Source organism: Pseudorasbora parva, chromosome 3 (genome assembly GCF_024679245.1).
Source record: "Pseudorasbora parva isolate DD20220531a chromosome 3, ASM2467924v1, whole genome shotgun sequence".
Classification (NCBI taxonomy): Eukaryota; Metazoa; Chordata; class Actinopteri; order Cypriniformes; family Gobionidae; genus Pseudorasbora; species Pseudorasbora parva.
Window position 1 is genome coordinate 4,014,850 of NC_090174.1, and position 22,734 is coordinate 4,037,583.

Here is a 22,734-nt window from a genome sequence, read left to right on the forward strand (position 1 = left end):
TTCACATTCGACACGGTGCCATCGAGTGTTAAAATGCCAGAGGCGGAGCTTTAAATACGGGTATGTCCCTCTTTGGCTACTGTACTTTCAAGATGGAGGGCCAACATGGCGACCGGCATTCGAACCCCTCACCCGTATGTATTTTCAATGGCATATTATAAACTTACCAGAATATTTTATTGCTTAAAGTAGAAGTAAATATACATAAATGAGCGCATATTTTTGAAAGAACTAAGTGTTATTAGCTAAGAATAAACTAAAAAAGTTACACAGTGTAGCCTTACGTGAACGATATCAGTTTGGGAAAGAAACCAAATGCATGTCAATAGGATCTTGGCTAAATAACCTTTGTAGCTGTATGATGTATCAGTGTATATTTAATTCGTGTGAAGACTGTTTTTAGTTCGTATTTTTAACCCTCTATGGCATGACTTTTTATTTTTTTGGGGAAAAAATATTTCACCCTATTTTTGGGGGGTCCCTAAAAACATATCCATCATAAAAAGTGCATGATTTATCATTCTCAGTTTTTAAATATTTGTTTATATATCAATATAATAGATTTTACACACTAATAGCAATATCGTATCGCATATCAAAAATCGCATTATTTAACAAGATCCATTTTTCTTCAATCTCACATAGCCCTAGTTTCTATATGTGTGCATGCACCACACACACACACACACACATCTGCTCTCGGTAAGAAGTGTGTGTCCCGATCACTTTCACTGTCAGCCTCTCATTAACATCAACACTCTGGTGCTCCCCGCATGCGATCACAAAAAAAGTAAATGCTCGATGTTTTGTTAATATGCAGTAGTTATAATCCATGTATTATATATATATATATATATATATATATATATATATATATATATATATATATATATATATATATATATATATATATATATATATATATATATATATGTTAAACATTTTTTTAGCATATACTCAAAATGAAATGTCCAGTTGTCTTAAATCCTGAATGCTTTGGAGCACAGAGTTTTGTATCTTTTTAAAAGAAGAGACCTGACCTGACAGATTATTCTTGAAATGAAAATAAATAAATAAATAATAAATAAATAAAAAATAAAATGGCAAAAGTTATATAGACGTTTTAGGTTTATTGTTAGGAACAATGCACAAAAATACTATTCAGATTTTATATGAAACATTTATAAAAGAAAATCATAGATAAATCTAAACGCTGTGTTTTTCATTTGAGGTTTCAATCTCAGTTTCAGACTTTAGAGCAGTCACATGAAATCTCATCACATTAATGCCTCAACAGTTCTCGGAAAGTTCATTCAATTTTTTTTACACTTGCAAAAGAGTTATGAGAAATCTCAGAACATTTCACTTTAAAATTATATTTTGCATTAAAAGCCTATTCATTATTAATTAACACTCATTTGATGAAGTTTTTATTTTATTTTGCTCTACCATTATTTTCTATTATAATTCTAATTCGGTTTTTAAAACTTAAATAATGAAAATATATTTTGTATAATACAATACAATATAAAATACGGCAAGTCGTACTTAGTCAGACTAAAATTGATTCAGACACCTTCAACATTGTCTCACATGATCACAGTTTATTCGCTATAGTTTAGACAATGGTAATACAATATGACAAGAACTCAGAGTTAAACTGTGTCAGAACAAATTCATCTTGATAATGTCAGATAACTTTGATAGAAAGGAGTTTGAGAACACAATCAGATAATACCAGTTTAGGTCAGTTTTTGGGTGTATTATACGTCACAGTTTCCTCACTGAACTATAGTGCCCTACACACACTAGTCAAACATAATATCTGGTGTCTGAATCATTTTTGGTTTGACTGTTATATAATTTTGGAGTGAAATATGATTTTGACATGCTTTTAAGATTTATTTAGTTAAATCAGTCCAAATAACACTTTCAAATCTCTTGAAGGAAGAACAAAGACGGCACACTGACGTCACGCAGCGGACTGAAACATTCACACTGAGAGATCAAGCAGAGAGTTTCAGCAACAGCAGCCCAAACCAAGAGAAGCCAAAGCTAAAGCATGGAGCCTTCACGTGTCATCTCTCAGACAAACCTCAGGAGACGTGAACTCCAGCCGCCCTCATCTTCTCCATTTCTAAAGGATCCTTCTATTTCTGCTTTCTATTTTTACCTTCCCTCTTCTCATTAACGCGAGAGGTCTCCGAGGAGCAGAGGAGAACACGCACAGGAGCTTTTGGTCCCTACCTTTCCAGGTACTTCTCAGAGAAATCCACCATTGTGTGTAACGTGTGTGTGTGTGTGTGGGACGGGGTGGTCGAACAATCACATTCCTCCGACCGCAGAGAGCGCGTCTGTGGCTTTATATAGCACAGATCAGAGAGAGGCAGAACTACTGTGAGCCAATCACACGCCAGACACCACAGACTGCTCTATCTATCTATCTATCTATCTATCTATCTATCTATCTATCTATCTATCTATCTATCTATCTATCTATCTATCTATCTATCTATCTATCTATCTATCTATCTATCTGTCTATCTATCTATCTATCTATCTATCTATCTATCTATCTATCTATCTATCTATCTATCTATCTATCTATCTATCTATCTATCTATCTATCTATCTATCTGTCTGTCTGTCTGTCTGTCTGTCTGTCTGTCTGTCTGTCTATCGTGGTGGTTTGTCTGTCCGTCCGTCTGTCTATCCGTTTTTCTGTTCTTTTTGTCTGTATGTCCATCCGTCCGTCTTTCTGTCTGTCTGTCTGTCTGTCTGTTTGTATGTCCGTCTGGCCGTCCATCTTTCTTTCTTTCTTTCTTTCTTTCTTTCTTTCTTTCTTTCTTTCTTTCTTTCTTTCTTTTCTTTCTTTCTTTCTTTCTTTCTTTCTTTCTTTCTTTCTTTCTTTCTTTCTTTCTTTCTTTCTTTCTTTTTTTCTTTCTTTCTTTCTTTCTTTCTTTCTTTCTTTCTTTCTTTCTTTCTTTCTTTCTTTCTTTCCTTCCTTCCTTCCTTTCCTTCCGTCCGTCCTTCCTTCCTTCCTTCCTTTCTTTCTTTCTTTCTTTCTTTCTTTCTTTCTTTCTTTCTTTCTTTCTGTCCGTCTGTCCTTCTTTCTTTCTTTCCTTCAGTCCGTCCGTCTGTCCGTCCGTCCGTCTTACTTTCTGTTAGTCCGTCTGTCTGTCTTTTTTTCTGTTTGTCTGTCTGTCTGTCTTTCTTTCTTTGTTTCTTTCTGTCCGTCCGTCCGTCCGTTTGTTTGTCTATCTATCAGTCTACTAAAACTCTAATGAGAGTTAGTTGACAAGAGTTGCAAAGTTACTCACTGTTAGGGTGACCAGACATCCCAAAAAATTTGGGACATTCTCGAAATCTACACTCTTGTCCCGAATCCCGAATCTGGCCCTAATTGTCCTGAAAATTATACTAAAGCAAACTCTTGAGTAGGCTAGTTATTATCTGATAAAGATTAAAAACTGTCTGTGGAGGTTGAGGCGTCCTGCAACCAGCCCCGCCAAGCGTGCAGAAGGACGGTGATGTGATGTACTCATAAATGAGCAATTGATTGCTTGTGGCACTGTTGAAATATTTCACTACACAATTATGTCTTTATTTTCATTTGGCAGACTAAAGACTAATCCAATGTTTATCTTTGAATAAAAATATGCTTGGTTCAGGTTTTAAATTCAAGGCTACGCAGTCTAATATCCTAGAAGCCCCCCTTCCCTTCACTCCAGACCACAGACATAACCCCACAAACACACAGGATCACAGGAATAAATTACACTTTACTATATATTCACGTAGAGAACAACTGTTTTAATTTGTCTCATTATTGTGAGCACATAAAAAATAAAAATAAATAAATAAATAAATCTTACCAATCCCAAACTTACCATTCAAAAGTTTGAGGTTGGTAAGATTAGTTTTGTTTTTCCCCAATAGGCCATAAACAATATTTAAAAGAAAGATATGCAACGTTTTAACATCATACAATAAAATCAGAACCAGCTCCAGTGATGAGAGATGACACATGCAGCGTGTTTAAGTTACGAATGTGTCAACGTGTTTTGTGATTTTCAATGAAATATTAAAGTTTATAAATGAGTGTTGGCACAACAGGCCTAGTGGCGTTCTGGCCTGTTCAATTCACGTCCGATGAACCCGCCGGCGTTTATAATGTGTATGAGCGCTTCCCAATGAAGAAAGGTTAAAGCTACAGGCATAAGAAGGAAAATCTCGTTCTAAATAAATGCAAATCGCTTTGAATAATACGTTCTAATATTGTTTCATTAAAGGTCATAATTTGTCTTTTGTTTTTTGGATCTGAAATAAATTCTGACGTTTTGATGGGTGCTGTAACTATCTGGAGATTGTTGGTAGAGATCATTTAGCCTACTCTTTTATTCTTATCCATAAGTTATCTGTCATATATTCAAAATAAATAATAAATGATCAAATACTAGTATAAAATAGACAGATATACTGCACATCTTAAAGAAGGACATGCTCATAGGCTCTGAAAATCTGCCTTGACTAATCCACTAAAAGCGGCTGATCAAATATCATGCACTGGTACATTTCTGTGGGTGCGTGCTATACATCTCTGAGGATACGTTGGTGTCAGGTCAGTGCTGGATTTCTCTTTGAGTGCTAATGTTCATAATGAGGTAATGTGATGACAGGAAGCGTGGGACGGCCAGTCTCCACACCTGGGAACTGTGGTCGCGAGCTCATGAAGACAGACGTGCTTAGAGTCTGTCACAAAAGCATCCTGTCACAGAAAACAGCTGCGTCCTGCCCTCGGGTCAGCCCATAACTCAAGAACATGCAGACTGCTCGCTTTCTCTTTCTCTTTCTCTGCAGTGTCTGCGTCTAGACTATCTGCTGTCGTAAACCAGGTGCACGAGTCCTAGAGACTTCCTCTGTCGGAGCCAAACCAGGTGCAGCGGATCTGTGTGCGCTGACTTTATTGCCCTTACCAAGAGCTTTTCTATCAAACCTGTGAAGATACTTCCGATCAGTTTCACATGCCGTTGTGTTTACAGTGAGTACAACAACCTGCATATTCCCTTCTCGTTATGCTATACAGCTAATAAAATGAGATCATGAATCATTTCATATTTTGGCAAGTGGTCAGCCAAAAATATGATACCCTTAGGAAAATGTGCAAAAACTTCTCTTGAGTGTCTCAAACAAAACTATATTCATATCCTTCTAACCTACATCACATAAGAAACTAAATGCTGGATCTAGCGTTTGTAAATCCAATGTTAAGTCAATTTGCAGGCACATTATTCCAGTGTGTAAATGTTAGTAGATTCTGAAGAGTTGCTGAGCTGTCGCCTACACACTGTGACGATGTGTAAGCTCAATGGAGAGAAGAGTGCTGTAACTCAAAGATATGCAGTGTCACGTTCCTGTTTATTGTTTTGATGTCATTGGTCTAAATCAGGCTCAGTTTCACATATAATTCACAACAGAGTGCAACCCACATTCCTCACTCGCTATAACAACACTTCTGTAATGGCATATGCTGCACTGTGGGCATTCACTGAATCATATGTGTGTGTGTGTGTGTGTGTGTGTGTGTGTGTGTGTGTGTGTGTGTGTGTGTGTGTGTGTGTGTGTGTGTGTGTGTGTGTGTGTGTGTGTGTGTGTGTGTGTGTGTGTGTGTGCGACCTGGTAATCCCTACGTTATGGGGACAAAATGTCCCCACAAAGATGGCAATATCCGAAATCCTTGTCCTTGTGGGGACATTTTTAGGTCCCCATGAGGAAAACATCTTATAAATCACACAGAAGGAGTTTTTTTGAGAAAGTAAAAATGCAGAATGTTTCCTGTGATGGGTAGGTTTAGGGGCAGTGTGTGTGTGTGTGTGTGTGTGTGTGTGTGTGTGTGTGTGTGTGTGTGTGTGTGTGTGTGTGTGTGTGTGTGTGTGTGTGTGTGTGTGTGTGTGTGTGTGTGTGTGTGTGTGTGTGTGATGGGTAGGTTTAGGGGCAGGGGCAGTGTAGGGGGATAGGATGTACAGTTTGTACAGTATGAAATCCATTACGCCTATGGAAAGTCCCCATAAAACATGGAAACACGACAGTGCGTGTGTGTGTGTGTGTGTCAGTGGGTATTTGTATGTGTGTGGATCCATTCAACTCTGCCATCTTGATCTGGGTAAAGAGTTTAGCTAATATTAAACTTAGTAAACCAAAGCACAACAAAAGAAAGGCAAAGGTTAGTAGTACCAAATAGTGCAAATCCACTTTTATACACACTGTTGTGCAAAAACACACTGCTCCAGCCCGTCTGATCAATGCTAGGATACATGTAATTTCTGTTATAGGCTATTTTAAACACGTTAAACACTATTAAATAACCGTTAGCCACTTTATTTCCATTTGTTGAATACTTTCTTCATATGTTATTTAACATAATCACCTCTCTGAGCTGATATGCGATGAGAAAGGCGGGAAGAATAGGATCCGAAAAAGGTGTATTCAAATACGTGTTCGGACAACCGTCAAGAGCTGAACCCACTGTGATACTGTCCCAGTGTCAGCTTGGTTTCTGTTGTCATGTGACACCAAAACAATGGGGGGCGGAGCTAATGTAAATATCCTCAGCCAATAAGACGGGCTATTTGCACTTACTGTAAAACACAGAAAGAGAAGATAACGCAATCAAGCCATGGCTATGTCATACACACATTAACCCTCTAAAGTCACAGTCACAATACAATTGAGTCTGCAAAATATCTTCAGACCCTACGACACTGCAAACCATGTTTTTAAATTTGTTCTTCGAATCGTGACTCCGGCCTCTCACTTTCACACATGTATGGAAGTAAATCCAGTGTGAAGTCTAGTGTTACCAAGACCCGATGCAGCTGAAACAACACAAACTCAACAGCTGCAAAGTAGTGTGTGTGTGTGTGTGTGTGTGTGTGTGTGTGTGTGTGTGTGTGTGTGTGTGTGTGTGTGTGTGTGTGTGTGTGTGTGTGTGTGTGTGTGTGTGTGTGTGTAGACTTGCTCAAATAATGTGGCCAGTTCGTATTCATTCATGCATGTTTTCAATGTGCTGTAGTCACCTATTTTACTAAATGCCACTTAAAATAAGTGTCTGCCAAGAAGATTAAAACATTACAACCTTTTAAAAGACAGAAGAGATCATCTAATCATTACTGTGTCCAGCACAGCACAAATGAGGTTTTAATCCCCAGCCGATCTGAGAAAACAGTGGCCCGTAAACATGCCAGATCATTTCAACACTGATTTGCTTGAGGTTTGAAGGAGGTTACCAGTTGTAAGTGCACTAAACGCATCTCTTTGTGCCTGATAAATGATCAATTGGTGAAAAAAACACTAGCTGATCAAACTAAATCACTGTATCAAAAGCTCAGATGTGGCGATTCCAGACGGTATTCCAGACAGTCTCAGTTCACCAGACAGTAAAAACCTTTCCTATTGTGTTGACCTCACAATTCCCAGTAGCTGCAGTTATCCGACCAAAGAGCACAGGGCAGCTGAAGCCATTACGAGCCGTTCTCACTCTATTGTTCTGTAGTTGTTTGAGGTGTTAAAAAAAAACCAGAAACACTTTGGCACAGTTGACACCTCGATACAAAGGCTCTGATTAACAATCAGAGATGAGCTTAATACAGTATCACTCATGATTGGACACACACACACACACACACACACACACACACACACACACACACACACACACACACACACACACACACACACACACACACACACACACACACACACAAACACACACACCCACTCTGAAGGAATAAGAGCATCCTAACCATCACACTGGGAAGCTCTACATACAAATAAAGATTCCACAATGACATTATCATTCCTTTTAATATTCTAAAGAACTCTTTTACACTATAAAAAAAACCTTTTGTGCAACTAAAGGGTTCTGTCGATGCCAATAAAGAGCCTTTATTTTTAAAAGTGGAGTGGCTGCAACTCCACGCGGCGCACAAGTACTGATCTTCATGTGAACAAACTCAAAACTCCACTGTGAAGTTTGAGCCATGCTTCTAAACTAACAACACAATACTCTAATTATTGCACACACAAATAACGTGTAAATACGTTTTATTTATTGATTTTTATGCATAATAAAGTATAGTTGACATTTCTGTCACTTTGTGACGCCACTTCCGAATTTAGTCAAAATGTTATGTTTTTTTAATAATTATGTGTTTTACAAAAAACACTGATTCAATCTAATTTGACAATTGGGAACAATTTACATTAAGGTTCCATTTGTTAGCATTAGTTAACATGTACTAACATTTAACTAACTAAAAAGCATTGGTAACTAACTAAATTGCTAACTAAATAGCATTAGTTAATGTGTACTAAGAATGAAAAATACTTCTAAAGCATGCATGTATTGTAGTTTATATAAAATCCAACATGTACTATAATCAAAATGGTAACACTTTAGTATGAGGAACACATATTCACTATTAACTACTTTTTCCCCAATAAACTCCTAATTTACTGCTTATTAATAGTTAGTAAGGTAGTTTTCATAGCGTTTAAGTTTAGGTATTGAGTCGGATTAAGGGATGTAGAATAAGGCATTAATATGTGCTTTATAAGGACTAATAAACAGACAATATCCTAGTAATATGCATATTAATAAGCAACTAGTTAATAGTTAATAACTGAACATTAAAATAAAATGTCACCATTAAAATGAAAGTGTACTATATTAATTAATGGACCTGAGCTGACATTAAACTAACAATGAACAAAGATTAACAAATATTGTAACAAATGCATTGCTCATTGTTAGTTAATGCATTAATAACTAGCGTAAACTAATGGGAACATATTGTAAAGTCTTACCTCTCCAAAATTACAAAACACACAATGTTGTGTCACAAAACCAAGGTAAAGTTAACTGTTAGACTGGAAACACAAGAAGAACTAAAGACCAATGTGAGATTTTCTGAGAGCCCTAAAACATTTCCATATTTAATAACATGGGTATCATTTTAACCTGTGGAGACTGATAGCTCTCAGTCTCAACGCCCACAACATACAACGCAGAGAAACTGTAAATGGGACTTACAGGTTTTTGGATTTCTTCTTCTTGGTCCCGTCCGGACCCACGTCACAGCTGCATTCGGAGCCGGCGCTCAGCTGTGGAGACAGAAACAGTCGGCATCATCCGGTGAGGAACGCAAGGCAGAATTCCAGTTCCCAAAGTAGCTAAACCAAGACAAGTTAATCCTCACCGCCTGGTACAGGCCATAGTGTGTGTGTGAGTGTGAGTGTGAGTGAGTGACCCTGGTCAGTGTAAGCTTCAGTGTGTGAGATTGTGTGCATATGTGATAGGCTCCAGTTGGCCTCCAGCCATGCCCAGGATTACAGCGAGGGGCTCAGACCACGGAGTCACATTACACTTCCTGTCCTCAGAGGGATATTACAGGCTGAAAACAGGGGGAGGGGGAGGAGAAAGTAGGCTGTCAGTCTGAAGGTTTGAGACCACTCTGTGTGTGCAGAAGAATGAGCCATTGTGTGTGCGCGTCCCATCTTGACCCGTGGTCTGGACCTCTCATGTTGCGACTGGACGATAAACAGCTTTTCTTGGCCCTCTCAGTTAGATAAATATTTCCCCTACTGTATATCATGTTTTGTATCAAGCCTGAGCTCCCTTGGGATTTGTCACACCTCTGAAAATCGGGCCTTACCACGCAAAAGCATTGTTTCAACAAACTCTTCTGACAATAGCACATTATTCTCTAGACGTGGAATGTTTCTTCATTGGGCTGAATGGTGTTTTGGAGTAATAGTGAAGTAAGAGATTGTGGATGTTTGTGACACAGCACTTTAAAAAATGCTGGATTATTGGGTCAAATATGGACAAACCCAACCGTTGGGTTTAAAAATCTAACTTAAAGGGTTAGTTCACCCAAAAATGAAAATTCTATCATTAAAGGTCCCATTTTCTAGTGTGTTTTTGAAGCCTTGATTGTGTTTACAGTGTGCAATATAACACGAGTTCATGTTTCGCGTGTAAAAAAACACAGTATTTTTCACACAATTTACTTATCTGTACATCGTTGTTTCCTCTGCCCTAAAAACGGCCTGATGATTTCCTTGTTCTATGAAGTCCCTTCTTCAGAAACACGTAACGAGTTCTGATTGGGCCAGCGCTTCCCGCGTTGTGATTGGACAGCAGCTTAGCGCACTTTGCCCGGAAAGGTCCCGCCTCTTACCATAACGGGGAGATGCAAGCGCTGAATGCGCGCTCTTCTCCACGTGGGAGAGCAACGAGACCACGCCCCCTATTTTGCGTGTTCTTGTGGGCGGAGCTTTTGTCAACACACGGTTCTAGTGACGTCATTACAGAAGGAAGTGCAGCGGTGTAGTCCGAACCGGCTGTTCGCTGTAGGCTTTGAAAGGGAACTTCTGTTAAATAAAATATCTCGCTTGGCATTGAACTTTGAGCTTTATAATTTTACAGGTATTATTTATGCTCTAACAGCAACATTACACACTAACTAAAGTTTGAAAGATGGAATCATGAAGAACGGGACCTTTAATTCCTCCCTCTAATGTCGTTCGACACCCATAAGACCTCCGTTCATCTTCAGACACAGATGAAGATATTAGTGTTGAGATCCGATGGCTCAGAAAGGCCTTCATTGACACCAATGTCATTTCCTCTCTCAAGACCCATAAAGGCACTAAAGACGTCGTTACAAAGCCCATCTCACTACAGCGGCTCTACAATCATTTTATGAAGCGATGAGAATAGTTTTTGTGTGCAAAAAAAAAAACTTATATAGTGTTGGGCCGATTTCAAAACAAAGTTTCAAACCATTATGAATCATGAATCGGTTCACTGATGATTCATTAAGCTCTGAAGCTTCAGGAAGCGGTGTTTTGAAATCGGCCATCAGTTTATAAGTAGTTATTTAGTTCTTTTTTTCACACAAAAACTATTCTCATCGCTTCATAAAATGATTGTAGAGCCGCTGTAGTGAGATGGGCTTTGTAACGACGTCTTTAGTGCCTTTATGGGTCTTGAGAGAGGAAATGACATTGGTGTCAATGAAGGCCTTTCTGAGCCATCGGATTTCAACAAAAATATCTTCATTTGTGTCTGAAGATGAACGGAGGTCTTACGGGTGTCGAACGACATGAGGGTAAGTAATTACAGACAGACGTTTCATTTTTGGGTGAATTAAGCCTTTAATTAAACGATTTATATTTGACCCAAACATGGTTTGAAACAACCCAGGATTTTTTTTAGAGTGAGGGTGACCTGGCCACTTTTCATTCAGCCTTTGATATATAAAAGTTCATCATGATATAAAAAAATACTATAAGTTTCGGAGCTGAAGACGTCCTAGTTAGTCAAAGAAAAGCTTTTAAAGACACCAGGCCCAGCAAACGCTTGATATCAGAATATGCCAGGCTGCGGCGTCAGAGTGTGGTGAAGCTCCGCCTCTGCAGAAGAAGATCAACGCCTACTTAACTATGACTTTTGCCTCAATAAACTCGTAATTAATAGGGTAAGGTATTTTAAGGTAAATTAATAAAGTAAGTTTAGGTATTGGTTTGGATTAAGGGATGTAGAATATGATCATGCAGAATAATACATTAATATGTGCTTTTTAAAAGTACTAATAAACAGCCAATGTCGTAGTAATACGCATGATAATAAGCAACTAGTTAAAAGTGAGAATTCAACCCTAAAAAAAAGAGATACGCCAAGATTTTTTTTCATACTGACTTTAATATAATTTCCACCATTTCGCTTTGGTGTTTCAACTCATCTCAGTCGTGGGTAAAGCTAATTATTATGTCACACTTGGCTCAAAGATGCAACATTAAGGGACGACATGGTGAAATGAACATAAAAAAGTATTATTTCAAAAATGAAAGAACAACATCCAAATATCCGTCATTTTGGTCAGTCGTGGCTGCAAGTGAATGAGAGTTGCTAGAACGAATGCATGGATGCAAAACAAAGCAAATATCCTGAAAACTGCCGGAGCGGAAGCTTAGGAGCGGTCCGACTCATAATGGACGCTGTTTAAACAAGCGTTGAGATTCAGGTGCGCTCAAGTCACGCCCCAGTCACCAAACACAACTGGGTCATAACTGTTATTATTACTACAGAATATAGAGGTTAGGTGTATATCTCTGAGAAACGGTTACCAGAACCCACCCATAATCCCACAGGGGTCAGAACAGTCAACACTGGCATCACAATAAAGCAACTAATCTTAGGCCCTAGAATGTGGGAAGCAGGAAACCCAGATTCCCAGAGGAGCCTTTTCTTTAAGATCAGATGCCAAGGGCAGGAGAGGTTTCACTATGTTATAGATTCATTTTTTCTCATTACCTCTCAGTTGTAAAATGCTTCCCATACTACGGACTTTAACCGAAGAGCTTATCGAAAATATGCCAGTTTATGCCTGTTCTTTGTATTCTGATCTTCTGGAGTGTGCATGAAAACACACAAAAAACCTCTCAGACAGCACATATAGTGGAATGCAAAAGTTTGGGCACCTCTGGACAAAATAGATTTTCTGTGAATAGTTAAGTGAGTACACTCTTAAAAAATAAAGGCTGCAATAAGGGTGTTTTTCCAGTGATAAAATATTTTGGAACATTGTAAAAGTGCCCTAGAATGAGTTGAAACGATATTTAATTTTTTTTTTTATTTCATATCTACATTGTGGCTTATTTAAGGGCAAACATTGTCCAGATACAGTTTTACGGGTCCATTTACAACCCTATAAATTGTCCCTAGGATGTAATGCTCTGTTTTTGCCTTTTTTGGAAGAGTCATTAATATTAATGTTGAGCTCTGCTCTGATTGGCTTATTTCAGCAGTTCAGTTGTTCAGCGACGCGGCTCGTGAGTTCTGACAGAACACAGACCGACTGAATGACACTTTAAGCAGAACATCTCAAATAGAGATTGCTAAAATGCAGTCTGCTTGTTTATTGGTGTATTCAGATGATTGAAGCTCTGATTGAGGGATTTAAATTACTGAAATCTGGCACACACTCTCGTTTCATCCCGAGAAAATCAAAACCAGTATACTATCCGGTGTTTTGGTTATACATGGTACTTGGAGTTTCCTATTGTTACTGTAAGCATCTTGCGTTATCTAGACAATGCTGTCTCTAAGAACATTTCAGTTTAATCAGAAATTGTTTAAACAGTCAATAAGTGGATAAATCACTGGTTACTGCTTGCAGGAATATAGTTGCCCCTTTCTTCAGTTTAAGACGCTGAGCGAAGCTTGCTTGAAATGGGCCGAGCAAACGAACGAACGATCTTGAATTAAATTGTTGTGGTATCGGATTATAATAAACCTCAACCATGACTGTTGACATTATTTATCTGTGGGAAGGGTAGAAAAGTCCTCACGTCTCCTGCACAGCCTGGACATTACATGTGTTTATGAGAGCTGCCGTTTTCGTTCTCCTTGAGTGTCGCTTGTTTATCTGCAGTCCCGATGATTCGCTCCGTCAGTTCTGCCTGGCAATGAATATTCAGACATGTGTAAATGTTGCAGGCGTACATATTAATGATCCCAATGATTGCGTCGCAGGTGGCATTATGTTGAGAATCACTTATTTTTCTGTGATGTTTTTCATGCATAAGATTAACATAAGAAGTAGGGCGCAATAGTGTGACTCACAGTATGTGATGTCCATGTACTGAACTCTTATTATTTCACTATGGCAAAGTTAATAAAATTTTTCATTCTAGGACACCTTTAATATTTGGTTAAATGCAAAGGTTGGATTTTTAAGTTTCTTTATGGAACCATCGATGCCAATAAAGAGCCTTTATTTGTAACCCTCAACCTTCCCTTGAGTTATTTTAAACCGAAACGCAAAAAAAAAGAAAAAAAAGAAATACATTAAAGTGGTCTAAGCCATTAGGACTTTTGTGTCACTTGAATCACAAATACACACAAGAAATTGACTGGATTCAAGGATTGGTTTTGTGGTTGAAATTTAAAAAAGTAATGAATCCTTCCCTTATGGGTCAATTTGACCCCCTGGGAATGAATGGAATGTGCGAAATGCTTCACTACACAGAAAAACCTCAATTCTAACATAAACTGCTAAAACTTTACCAACAAATGATTTCGTAATGTGTACCTGAACACATTCTGAAGCGATAAACCCAAGAACAGACTTCAGGACCCAGCGGAATGGCTCATTTGTTCCATATAGAGCTATGAGGCCATCTTGGCAAGAGTCATGAAATATCATGTTTATTATTATTTGTGTGCTTGACGAAGGTCTTTATCCGAAACATTCCCACTTTTAATCTCAAAAGTCTAAAATCTTTTTTTAATTTTCAAAATAAAGGGAGAATAACTGTGTTTACTATCTGATATATATATATATATATATACTTGATATTGCATCTGGCTAAGTGTAAGATATGTTGAGCTGATTTAAAAGTGTGATGCAGGGAGGACATTGTGAGTTATTTAGACTTTAAATTGAAAGAATGTGCTTAAATTACAAAAAAATGATCTTCCAAAAAATAGCCTTTTTTATTATCAAAATTAAATGAAAAAAGCTTTCTGGACAAAAATAATTAAGTATTCTATGAGGGCTTTGGGTCATTTCATTCTCCACAAGATTAGTGTATTATTTATGTTTTGTTGTTTTTTGTTTTAGAGTGAAACAAAGGAAAGGAGCACCGTGCAACAGTTTAGGAACCTTCTCAGATAAGATCTCAGATAACCTTCACCGACGTCTCGGACTTTAGTTGTCAGGTCTATAGCTTGTTCACAGTCATTGTTTGGAAAGGCCAGAAGATGCAAATTTCAAAGCTTTAGAAATACTCTGACTTTTCGAAAGTCCCAACAATCAACAGCCATTTCCTCAGTTCATAATGCAAATAAGAAATGGCAGTAAACAGGAATGTTGGAGGTCATTTTGAGGTTTGAAAGCCCGAGAAAACTGTCTGAAATTGAGCTAGACTGGTTTTGAATTGTTCTAACAACACCTGCACAAATATGAATCAGGTAAAGAAAGCCTTTCCTTCATCCTCAGCACAAAATTCCCTGTCTGAACTGTAGGACTGGAATGAGCAAAGGAATGATTAGAGAAAAAAGGATGCAGAATGTCATGAAAATATCACATTGTTTCAGCTGTAGCTCATACTTTGGGCTTGTGTTGCAGCCAGTGTCAGATTTCACAGAGCGAAGAATGGATTCAATTAAATAACATCATGCTGTCTGCAAAAAAAAAATGGCAGATGAAAAGAGGATGCTTTCTACGACCCCAAAAACCACAAAGGACTAGCTCAAGATGTGCAAGTTGAAGCTTTTGCCAAGACCCTCACTGTCCTCCGACCTAAGCATCATCGAAAATCTGTGGAGAGACTTCAAAAGAGCAAGATGGCCCAAGAATTCCCAGAACTAGAAACCTTTTGCAAGGAACAAGGGCGAAAAATCCTGCAGGCAAACTCTTAGCTGCAAGCATTTATAAACTGTGATACTTGCCAAATGTGGCATTTCTAAGTACTGAGTAATTCAGGGTTATTTTTGTTTTCATGGAATTGTAAAATTATTATAGGAAAAATAACTGAGAAATCATCCTTTACTTTGTGCCTTTCAGGTCATCTTTCAATCGCTTAAACGTCTCTGTATATCTGTTTCACTCAACCAAGATATACTGTTGTTGTTGAATCACAGCTGATTTATTTATTCATACTTGCAGCAGTTATTAATCGTTGCCTGTGTTGCAGTTTTTTGGGGCACTGAAGGAAGGGGTGTGTTTGTTTGGGTGTTGAGCTCAGATCTCAGATATCTCCCAGATATCAACAGTGTTTCTCAGAAATTGCTAACTGCACCTTTAATAAATCAAGTATCTTAAAATGTCAGATCAATTATTTACTTGATGGATAGATGAATGGATGGATGGAAGTTTTTCAAAACCATATGAAATCAACATGAATACAAAGAGCACTTGGTACACATGTTTACTTATTTATTTTTATTTTTTAAAGATTTCCTTAAAGTGGACATCCTTATACGTTAGCAGACCTACTTTTTTGTGTATGACTTTTATTTGATAACCCCTAGTCATTTTATGCTTTCATTGTATGGCAAAGAGCAAGTCAAACTGTGCTAAACATTTATTTTGCATTGGTAATGTAATTTAATTTAGTGCATGGTTGAGCCCTTCCTTTAATCATCCACACCTTGGGTCATTTTGACATGAAATCAATTTTTTAAAAAGTTTTAAAAATTGAGCGTTCATTTGAGTGCTCGTCACTGAAATAGAAAACAAAGTAGCAAATCCTTCCCTCGTGGGTCAATTTGACCCCTTTAGGAATTCATGGAATGCAAGGAATGCTTCAGTAAACATAGAAAAACCTAAAATGTGCTCAAAATGAAAACTAAACTTTACCCACAATTGCTTTATAATGTCTGCATGTGTATCTGAAAGCAGATAAACTCAAGAACTGACTTTAGCACCCAGCGGAACGGCTCATTTGCTCCAGAGCTATAAGGCCATCTAATGGCAAGAGTCATGAAATATCATTTTATATTATTATTTTTCCACAAGAGGTCGGCAGAGACACCCAATGTAAGATGAAGGTCCTGTCCCAAATGGCACCCTAAAACTTCACGGTCTTCCTCTGAGTCCGCACTTTCACGACGTAATGCCGCTTTGACTGCCGGGATGAAGTCCTCTGCGTAACCTTCCCTAGTGAAGTGAGCATTGACAGCGCATATCGACCGCAAAGGGAAAGCGCTCGCGAGCACACTCGTGAGACCTAAAATGACAAATGGACACTCTGTGGTCTCGTGGACTTAATTGGCATGCGCACACAGCCGGCCATTGTAAGTCCACAAGACCGAAAGTGCACATGAAGTGTGTCATTTGGGACAGGGCCATTTCTGAGCTGAATTAATAGGATTATGCATGAGTTATTTTGAATTTATGCTGAATGTGAAGAATGTGCTTAAATTATATTATTTATTGATAAAATCTAGTAATTTATAGGTAAATAAATTAAAAGATAATAAAAAAAATGTCAATACATGTTATTTCAAAACAGAAAAAAAAATATGATAAAAATTGAATTATATATGCTTTCTGGACCAAATGTTTTTGGGGGGCTTCAGGTCCATTTTGACCACAAAGTGTGAGGAATTGATGAAGGTTAATGCTCTGGACTCTGTCCCAAGTAAAACTAGAAGAAGACATCAATGTACTAAAAGAAGATATTTTGGAGAATTCTGGTAATCAAACAGTTGACGATGGCCATTTCCCTTCTATGGAAGTCAATGGCTACCATCAAATGTCTGGTTGCAAACATTCTTTAAAATATCTTCTTTTGTGTTCAAGACACTCATACAGGTTTAGAACATGAAGGTGAGTAAATGATAACAGAATTTAACATTTTGGGTGAACTATCCCTTTCAAAGAGACATGTTTAGATTAATTTAACCTCCAGTTAATGTACAAATATACAAAATGAGGTTAGAGGAAGTCCATTAGTGTGTGACGAGCAGACTTCTATGAAACGATCACATGAAGGCTTCAGGTGGACTACACATGAAGCTATATTTACTCGTTGTTTGTGAATTTCAAATATGTTTCTATTACTTGTTGTCATGTCTTTTTTTCATTTTTTTTACAATGAATATCGTTTCAAAGCAACTTTACAGAAAGCTCTGTAAAGGGGGGGGGGGGGGTATTTCTGAGTATTTCTGTGTCAAAAATACTCCTTCCGGTTTCTCACAAGTTTCTGAGAGTTTTTTTCCAGTATGGCTCGACTTGACGTTAATAGAGCGGAAGGTCCTTGTATGGGCCGTATGGGCTCTTCTCCCGGTAGGGTCACTAGCGCGAGAGAGGAAATGCACGCCCGTAAACACTGCTCTCAGCTGCAGATCCAGTCGTCCGTGAACACTAATGTCGGTTATAGTCCGCGCCGCGCTCCACTTCATTCCTCCACTTTGACATTAAGCGACTTCAGCGCTTCAGCACAGCATTCCGGGAAGGCAGCGCTGCATTTGAACCGATTTGAACGCAGAAATGCTTCAGTCGCATCGCAAAGTGGATCTCCACACTCCAAGAAGTGTGTTTTTGACGGAGCCGTCCCAGCGATAAAGGTTCGGTCCTGCTTTGGAAGCAGCCGGTGAGTAAAACTGCTTCAAATGTCTGTGCTGTTGCTTATCGTCGCGTATGTAAACATCAGTAAACGACACGATCGCGTGCTTCGTCATTCAAATGCGCTAACGGACTCCATTGCTGTTCTATGTTAAGTTATAACGTTACACTAGTCTGACGTGCAAAACCGTTCTGCTTGCTACTAAGGTTTGGTTGCATACAATAGTCCATAAACCGAATCATGTCCTCATAAACTGAGAGTAAATACAGTCCATACCACAGAGACGGACGTCCTGCTGTTGCTGTTTCTATTTCAGCCTCCGAATTAGATTCTGGATCAATGGATCATATCTATTAGCTGAGATCGATAGCAAGGGTTTCTCCACGCTTGAGGACGTCACCGCTTTGCGCATTCGTCATTCTTTAGCTCCGCCCACACGATACGCCTCCAGGCGCTCGTTTTTTTCCGGAAAGACTCGGTACAGCCCATATTTCTTTTACAAATATAATAAAACTAAAGACTTTTCGGAGATGTGAAGGATGCAATACTACTCTATAGGTACTCAAGATTGACATGAGATTGACTGAAACTGAGTGTTTCACCCCCCCTTTAATAAAATTGTTAGGTGGGGAGACAAACTTTATAGGGAGTAAGGCACATATTGCAATAAATGTCAATGGGTATCACTTTAGTTTAGGGTCCAGTTCTCACTATTAACTAGTTGCTTATTAGCATGCATATTACTAGGATATTGGCTGTTATAAGTGCTTATAAAGCACATATTAATGCCTTATTCTGCATGACCTTATTCTACATCCCTACCCAATACCTAAACTTAACAACTACCTTACTAACTATTAATAAACAGTATTCAAGAGTTTAATGAGGCAAAAGTCATAGTTAATAGTGAATATGTGTTCCCTAAACTACAGCGTGCTTTCAAACGTGTAAGAATAATGTTTAAACATAAGGATAATGATTGATTTATAGTTGTTGAAGAACATCCTAAACCTCTGGCTGGTATAGACTGTCGTGTCAGATTGCTATGTAAACACAGGCCATTGCACAGTTCATGTTGCTACAACCATTTCTGTGTATTTATTTATTCCAGAGCAGGTGGGTCATATTCTTGACTGTGGTGACGTGTGTGTGATGGAGCACTAAAGGGTGGCCATAGTTATGTTCCAATACAGAGATCTGCTGAACGTCACAGCTGTTCATTAACACGACTGTTTTTGCTTTTTTGCTCAGAGTGTTTTTAGCACTGAGCTGCTATGCAGCTGATAGAATGTTCTGGGTGATTATATATAATATATAATAAAGGCAATATATGATTTTATAATACACAGACCAGGCATAACACAGGTGAAGTGAAAAACACTGATGATCTCTTCATCACGGCTCCTGTTAGTGGGTGGGATATATGAGGCAGCAAGTTAATATTTTGTCCTCAAAGTTGATTTGTTAGAAGCAGGAAAAATGGGCAAGCGTAAGGATTTGAGTGAGTTTGACAAGGGCCAAATTGTGATGGCTAGACGACTGGGTCAGAGCATCTCCAAAACTGCAGCTCTTGTGGGCTGTTCCCGGTCTGCAGTGGTCAGTATCTATCAAAAGTGCTCCAAGAGGAACAGTGGAGAACCGGCCACAGGGTCATGGGCGGCCAAGACTCATTGATGACCGTGAGGAGCGAAGGCTGGCCCGTGTGGTCCGATCAAAGAGACGAGCTACTGGAGCTCAAACTGCTCCAGAAGTTAATGCTGGTTCTGATAGAAAGGTGTCAGAATACACAGAGCATCTCAGTTTGTTGCGTATGGGGCGGCATAGCCACTGACCAGTCAGCACAACAACAAGTTTGAGGTGTTGACTTGGTCTCCAAATTCCCCAGATCTCACATTAAAGCATCTGTGGGATGTGCTGAACAAACAATATCGATCCATGGAGTATTAGATCAGTGTATAATATATAAGAATATTTTATGAGTACACCAGAGATACACAAACCAGGGCCTGTGGGACACAATCGGCCCGTGATGTTCTTTGATTTGGCCCAGCATGTTGGGTCAAATATTTAACCCAACAAGAGTTAAAACACTATTTTACTTTAATGGGCATTTTAAATCATAGTGTATTTTAATCATATTTTTCTATGCTTTAAAGAAGTGCACTTATTATACTTATAAAATCACATATAAAGATATACTTAAGCCCTATACTTTAAAAATCAAATTGCATTCAATATAAATGTAAACTATAATACTTTTTATATTTAATTGCAAAAAAAAACATACAATTATTCTGAAAAAAATACATTCAGTTTACACTTACGTACATTCTTTTAAAGTAGCCTATTCTTACCGTAATAAGTAAACTGTAAAAAAATTGAGAAAATGTTTGTTTTTTCTTTTGTGAAATCAACTTAGATAATTAATGTAATTCAGATAACATAATATTTATAGTTTTTGTTGATTAAACATTCATTGTATTAACCAACATGTCAATATGTCAAAAATGAAGGCAATCAGGTAACTTTTTTTACGTTAAACCAACAATATTGTTTTTACAGTGTGCTCTTTTTTAGAAGTATGCTAAAAGTATGCAGTTATGTCTTCAATAACAGATTTGTGAAAACCCTGGAGTATATTCAAATGATTGTCCTCCCCCCCCCCCCCTCATATCCCCCTGAGACAAGAGATTTATGCATTTTATTTCTGAAAAAATTCCTCCCATGACGCAAATATCGTCAATTTGCCCCATCAGAGGAATTGTTGGCCAGAGGCTAAAGACTACAGCCAGCAGAGGGAGCCATTTCGTGTGGGGATGGAGATCACACTCACAGCTCAGCTCGCAGCTGCAGCCGCAGGCATTCGTGTTTAAACGGTGCGGCCAGCAGAGCAAAGTAAGTCTTTCAACTTCTCAAACTAATTCCTATGAAAGATAATCTTTCAAAGGCATGAACTGAACATGCGCTGTGAATCTATGCCGCGGACGCGTTTACCTCAGCTCTCATCACGAGCTCATTCATGACTGTCAATATATCTGACTCCTGCAGCGTTTTGTGCTGTAAGACTCCCTCAGCGGCTAAATCACATATTAAACACACACGTTCAGTTTTTAATTGTAGTGTCTGTTCTCTAACTGAACTGATTTTAGAAAGTGAAAAGTGAAAGTGATTTAGTAATCTAGTAGCGGTGGCTTTGGGAATGGCCTTGTAGGGCAGCAAAGCATTCTGGGAATTGTTGTCTTTCATCCCCATGAGACAAAAATAAGTTTTCTGTCTTTTCTCAGTCTAGAAAGCACAAAATGAACATTTCTACTACATTAATGACCCAGTTTAAATACAGATTCATCTTCCCAGCGCTGAAGTACTCCTTTAAGATTAAACTAATGCTGCTGACACTGTAAAAGAAACCGAATCCCATGCAGTCTCTGGGAAAACACCAATGGCTCATCTTCTTCTTGCATACCACAAAACACATGCTTGAATCTCTCCCAGCGTGAGCCAGGCATGTGCGCTTGCCCTGAGCTATAAATAACCTGCACACATGGGCCATCCGCAGAGAGAGAGAGAGAGAGAGAGAGAGAGAGAGAGAGAGAGAGAGAGAGAGAGAGAGAGAGAGAGAGAGAGAGAGAGAGAGAGAGAGAGAGAGAGAGAGAGAGAGAGAGAGAGAGAGAGAGAGAGAGAGAGAGAGAGGGAAATAAGGACAAACAAAAAGGGAATGTGACTAGGAAATAAGAAACATGTCTAGAAAGCTAAATTTAAAGATTTTAAAATTAAAAGCAGATTGAAGAAAGAATCTGAGCTGGATGGTGTTGCTCAGGTGGATGGTGGATGGTGGATGGAGCTGCATTGAACTCATTAACGGATGAACTTTACACAGATATTGAACCAAAATGAATCAACACTGAGCTGATTTCAGATGAATAATGATGTTTACGCTTGTCTTTTTGGAGCTGCTTTACAGCAGAATTGAATTCTGTTCACATCCCTTAATCATTATTTTCCTGTTATCACTAAAGCTGCGGTGAAACAATCTGTATTGTATAAAGAGCTATAAAGGTGACTTGACTTGATAAGAGCACACACAGATCATCAAACCCCACGGTTAAAGGCTAAACTGCTGATACTCTGAACGGTAAATTGCATAAAAACAGAGAGATCCAGCAGAAATCACTTTCCTCTGATAATATGCCCCTTTCCACACGATTGTGGAACTGGTGCTGAAACTTGAATCAGTTCCTTACTCAAATGAGCTGACGTGTGTGAAACCGGAATTGATATCAATGCAGCAACGAAATCAAAGCATGACTGCTGAAGGTCGCATGATTGGAGTTTTCAGTGTTTTAAATTCTTGATTTAAACAAAATTATACTACATGTTCCCTGCTTTTATTACTGCTTTTATTTTTGAGTTCCTGCTCAAAAACCCAGCATAGCATTGATTAAACACTATACTGCCAAACGTTTTGGGATGCCTGCCTTTACATGCACATTCCCATTCCCATCCGTAGGGTGTAATATGGAGTCGGCCCATCCTTTGCAGCTCTAACAGCTTCAACTCTTCTGGGAAGGCTTTCCACAAGGTTTAGGAGTGTGT

General features: G+C 38.5%; 1 protein-coding gene across 6 annotated transcripts in view; it reads right to left on the bottom strand.

The window, feature by feature from the left end:
- The window catches only part of rgs3a (regulator of G protein signaling 3a), a 188,624-nt gene that overhangs the window by 18,535 nt on the left and 147,355 nt on the right, over positions 1-22,734 (bottom strand). For 5 of the 6 annotated variants that reach the window (XM_067437557.1, XM_067437559.1, XM_067437558.1 and 2 more), the window contains one exon: positions 9,092-9,162. In XM_067437557.1, coding sequence (XP_067293658.1) covers positions 9,092-9,162 — 71 coding nt within the window. Of the gene's footprint in view, positions 1-2,247; positions 2,337-9,091; positions 9,163-22,734 lie in introns of those variants that run through there. The other variant, XM_067437562.1, reaches the window with a different exon arrangement.